Raw genomic sequence first — 5197 nt, forward strand, 5'->3', positions numbered from 1 at the left:
GCCCAAGATTTAGGTGGACACAGAGCATCTGTTTGAAGTTAGTGCCCCACAGCAGTTTGAAAAGATAGCTTAAGACCTGAAGGAGAGAATTTAGCTGGCTAAACTTAAGCACTGAGTTTATGTAAAAACACTCCGCACTTGAGACCTTTTAAAGGCACCAACCTCTTTTCGTTAGGCTACAGTAACTTTAGGTTGTAACTTTATCAGGGCACTTTATAAGACTCCTGAAATTTAGGGAGGACTTTGATGAATCCACTCCTTATCCATGGCATCTACTTAAGATATTCTACTTGTTCAATTTTGATTGTTTTATTTTCTTGATGCTGCCTCAAAAGTACGAGTGAGAAAAACAGAAACTCCTATCAGAAAAACCTGCAATATCTGGTATCGCTTACAGGGAATATGCCCTAAAATTAAACGTCTTCTTTTTAAATCATTTTTTTAATTGCAGAAAGTATTATCTGTTCATTTAAGATTGTGATTTCAGAAGGAAAGTTAGGCATGTGTCAAAAGTAACACAATATTTTTTCCTCAGCAAGGACAAAATCCACTTTTCTCGAATAAGAGTCACGGTTAAAGCTATAGGAAAAAGAAAGGCAGATGTCCCAGAAAAATATTTATGTTTTTGTTATGTTCATCTTGGAAGCATGTTCCTCCAGATAAAATCTTCTTCCCAAGCATATAGAGCATTACATCAAAGGATAGGTGTCAAGTCAATCTATGAATGAATAAATGAATGGGTCATGGAAGCTTTATTAAAAGATAAGAAAACCCTATGGCAAGTTTCTTAAAACTGACACTTTGAACTCAGCTAAGAAGCTGGACTATAGACACTTAGAAAGTGTCTATAGTCAGGCTTCTTAGCTGAGTCTAAAGCTCTTCACAGTTGATACTTAAATACACTCTTAACATTACCTTGCAATACTGGGGCCGCTGCAATTCTTAGAGCCAAGTGCGTGCTTAGCTATGTTCCTAGATCTGAAATAGAGTATTTAGTGTTTTGCAAGAGCTAAACTCTCAGGCCTTGAAAGAGCCCAACCACAGAACTACAATTTTTCAAAGATACAGAAGGAAGATAAAAGTTCGATTCCTACAGCAGTTGTTTCAATAACTACTTCTTTTCTACAGTGAAGATTGTAGTAATTGTCTGTATGCCCAATACTTTTCAAAACAGACTTGAGGCCAAATTGAACATACACTTTTCAAATGTTACTCCATATTACTATGTAATAAGGGGTAGAATGTATCATCATGAGAGCAGAAATCAAAATGACTACAAATATTCACTTGGAATTTTAGATCAATGGTGAAGATAACAAGCTTTGACTTAGTATTTTTAACTCATAGATTCAACTCATATTTTTAACTCATAGATTCAAAATATTTATCAGATTGTGAAAACTCTTAACACTACATATAACACAACTAAAGCCTTTTTATAAAATCACCAAGTTGCAATATCGTGAATGAAATAACTACTTTTGTTAAGAAAATAATTTATTTTCCATAGTCACAACATATAATCTAGTATCAGTTACTGTACATATATTTTCTTGCAATACTCTGACTGTCTATGAATACTGGATCCACAGATGCCACTTTTGCTGCTATAAAGGAGTGAATACAGTGTAAAACTGCCGTCAGATCCTGAAATTCAAGTTCCTGAAAGAAGTAGAGAAAAAAAAGAAAAAAAATTAATTCAATTCAGGTTTATAAACATTTTATATGAATAAAGAGTAGACTACTTAGAAAACAATAATGGCCTTAACATGAAAATTGAATTTTTATAGGAAACTGTAAAATTAAAATAGTTAAGAATAAAATCTGTACATCCATACCTTGATCACTGACAGTGCTGTGTGTCAATTTATTTTCACTCTGTGATACTTTATTGTTTACATTGTACTCAGCTTGTACAATGAAATCAGTCAACTTGAAAGAACATTCAAATATTGCAACATAGAATAATTCAGGTTGGAAAACGTCTTGAAGATCACCGAGTCCAACTATTAACCCAGGACTACCAAGTCTACCAGTAAACCATGCCACTAAATGCCACTTCAACACTTGACATATCTCCTGGGATGGTGATTCAGCCACTCCCCTACACAGCCTGTTCCAATGCTTGACATCTTTTTGGTGAAGAAGTTTTTTCCTAATATCCAGTCTAAACTTCCTCTGGCACAATCTGAGCCCATTTCCTTTCATCCTTACCCTTGTAACCCTTGTTTCAGGCAGTTACAGAGAGTGGTAAGACCTTTCCTGAGACTCCTTTTCTCCAAGCTAAAAATCCCCAGCTCCTTCAGCCACTCCTTAAATGTCATGCCCATCCAATCCTTCACCAGCTCCATTGCCTTTCTTAAAGTGAAGGGCTCAGAAGTGGAAACCGCACTCCAGGTGTGACCTCACCAGTGCTGAGTACAGGGGGACAATCCCTGCCCTGCTCCCGCTGGCCACACTATTGCTGATACAGGCCAGGATTGTCAGTGGCCTTCTTGGCCACCTGGGCACAATGGCTCATGTGCAGTTGCTGTCAACCAGCACCCCCTTTCCCACCAGGCACCCTTTCCCCTGGTCCTTTCCCACCAGGCACCTTTCCAGCCACTCTGCCCTCAGCCTGCAGCACTGCCTGGAGTTGTAGTGACCCAAGGGCAGGACCCAGCACTCGGCCTTGTTGAACATTATTAAAGTGTTTGACAAGTTAAGGCTGTTTCAGGATGAAGAGGTATCAAGAAGGGTAGGGTGAGGAGATCACATCTTTTGTCAGCCTCTCAAGGAGAGATGAGAAGCCAGAGGGGGGGTGAAAGATAAGGTGAAGTCACACCACAAGCTAATGATGCAAACAAACATGACTGAGTATGAAATTTAGATGCCCTCATTCACAAAGAAAGGCAGAATTATGCCTAAACAGTTCTCAAATTCGGTTGACTTTTCACAACATATTTCCTCTTCTGTGCACAAGTTAACTTTCTTTTTCCCTATGAACCCACACAGTAATAGAGGATAGTCTCACACAATGACATGTAAATATAATATCAAATATAATGTAAAAAACATGTTCAATTTAAGTGATACCACGATGTGTAAAGGCTGCAGTTGGTAAATATGTTGTGGGGACACTAGAGACAGTTTTTGGTTTGAGCAGAAGACTATTTTCAACAATCTGTCTGCTAACTAGTTGTTTGTTGAGCCGTACTTTTTATGCCTACATTTAAGCAAAAAGCAAAGCACTAGACTTCTACTTTTTCTTTTGTTTATGTTCTAAACAAAATTGGCCCAAACAGAATATTTGGAATTCAAACTTACTGTCCCAGAAAAGCTCACCATCACACTATTTTGCTATCCAAGGCCAAGTATTTACTAGGCACAAGTGGTCCTACTAATGAATTGTTCACTAGTATTTGTGGGGCATGATTTGGTGACCCTGTTTGAGGCAGAACTGGGAAATTTTTAGGAGTGGAGGGACCTGCATGCACAACCTCTTCAAGGAGAGACCAGAACTGCCCTGTGCCAATTACAGCAGGTTCTAGCCAGGTCCAACTAATGCACCACCAGGCATGGCTGAGCCCCACAGTGAGACAGGGCTGCATCAGGGTAAATGTAGGTCAGAAAGGGCAGAAAATTCCCAAAAAAATAACAAGGCCATTGAAGTAGAGGGTGCTCCATGGCAGAGCAGGTAACACTCCTGAAGGGACTGAAACTGATGGAGAAGCCATAGTGTAGCAGAGGAAAGCGTGTGTATTTGAGCCCATGACATTTTGTCCTAAATTTTGGGGGCAAAAAGCTCCTGTTTTTTCCATTTTAACTGACATTTGAGGAGCAAATATGGGAGGAGGTTTCTTAAAATACATTTTATTGACAGCAGATGTAGACTTTAAATATTAATATAAATTACTATAAACACTTCCAGGAAAAAAACCCTACAATGGCACTATTTAAATCTCCTTATCTAAATTAAAGAAAACTAAAGTTATATATACAATTATGATTATTAACAAAATATGAAATATGAAATATAGGCATAACTACATAAGTTTCAGCTCAATCAAATGTTTTAAATCTACTGAAATTCTGTCTCCAAAACCAAGGAATTAAAAAATATGACCATTCCCATTAATCTTAGATTTGCTCCAAAATCAACTGAAATCACCCAACAATTTCACCTTAGGTTCTGACATTCAACACACTGACCAAACACAGCCAAACAGACTGAGAAAAGGGAGCCCTTCACAGAGTTCCCATTTCTCTGCTCCACCTTTATGCACTTCCAATCGATAAATATTTATGGAGATAAGCAAACAGAGGGAACCTAACACAGACTATGGACAGGATTTCAGACTGTTCTAACAATATTATTTGGAGAGCTTAGGGTTTAGAAAAGGGCAAAGACAGGAACATCTCATCACTGTGAGGCAGTTTTTCCCAATGTTCCAACTGCAGAGTCCTCTCTGTTTCCATCAAAGTTCAGAGCCTGGATCAAGCTGCCGTAGCCCCTTCTCTGCATCTGAGAGAAGTTGTCTAATCTCTTGCGAATAACCTTTTGAATACTAATATGCTCTTGTTTCTGCAAGATGTAATCTACATAGAGGTGGAAGACCAGCAGTAACACAAAACCTATGTTTTATGTGACAAGAACACTACTTACTGCAGTCAATACTGCAAGTTCCCTATTTTTGGATTATTTTCAAGAGTGGTGCCAATTTTGAAAGTTATTACAGAGCTGAAAATCAAAATGTGTGGCATATATAAGCATTCCTCATGCAGTTTAGCAGCTGGTCCACCCCTCTTGTCTCTCACATCTTCACTATTTTATGTTAGGTTTGTGCAGGGATGAGCAATCCTCAGGGATCATAAAACAGGAGCAGAGCTCTGGAGATGTTGTCTTACAGGCCTCAGCTAGATGTGGCCACCCATGGTGGCATCAGAAAGGTGGGGCTCATCTGAAGCCTCATGCACCAGAAGCTTCTAGAAATGTAGGTTATAACAGTAGTATTTGATAGTATTTGATCAAGAAGTCCACTAATGGGGTAAGGCTGTGGAGCTTTGTGTCTGAAGGATGTTTAATGCCTGTTCTGGCTGCCTTTGCAATCCTGCAGCCTGCTAGTCAGGTGTAGATAATGAGGAATGGTCGCACATAACCAAGGACAAGCTGGGGTAAGGATTTGCTGATATGTTGATTACAACAGGGAAAGGGAAA

At 38.9% G+C, this 5197-nt stretch overlaps 1 protein-coding gene across 1 annotated transcript in view; it reads right to left on the reverse strand.

Moving 5' to 3' along the window:
* Nucleotides 1-1485: 1485 nt before the first annotated feature.
* Nucleotides 1486-5197, reverse strand: part of SNTG2 (syntrophin gamma 2) — a 131960-nt gene continuing 128248 nt past the window's right edge. The window contains exon 17 of the mRNA XM_014309157.2: nucleotides 1486-1662. Within this exon, the coding sequence (XP_014164632.1) occupies nucleotides 1531-1662 (132 nt within the window). The 3' untranslated portion in view covers nucleotides 1486-1530. The remainder of the gene's footprint in view (nucleotides 1663-5197) is intronic.

This window comes from Geospiza fortis, unplaced genomic scaffold (assembly GCF_000277835.1).
Source record: "Geospiza fortis unplaced genomic scaffold, GeoFor_1.0 scaffold139, whole genome shotgun sequence".
Taxonomy (NCBI): domain Eukaryota; kingdom Metazoa; phylum Chordata; class Aves; order Passeriformes; family Thraupidae; genus Geospiza; species Geospiza fortis.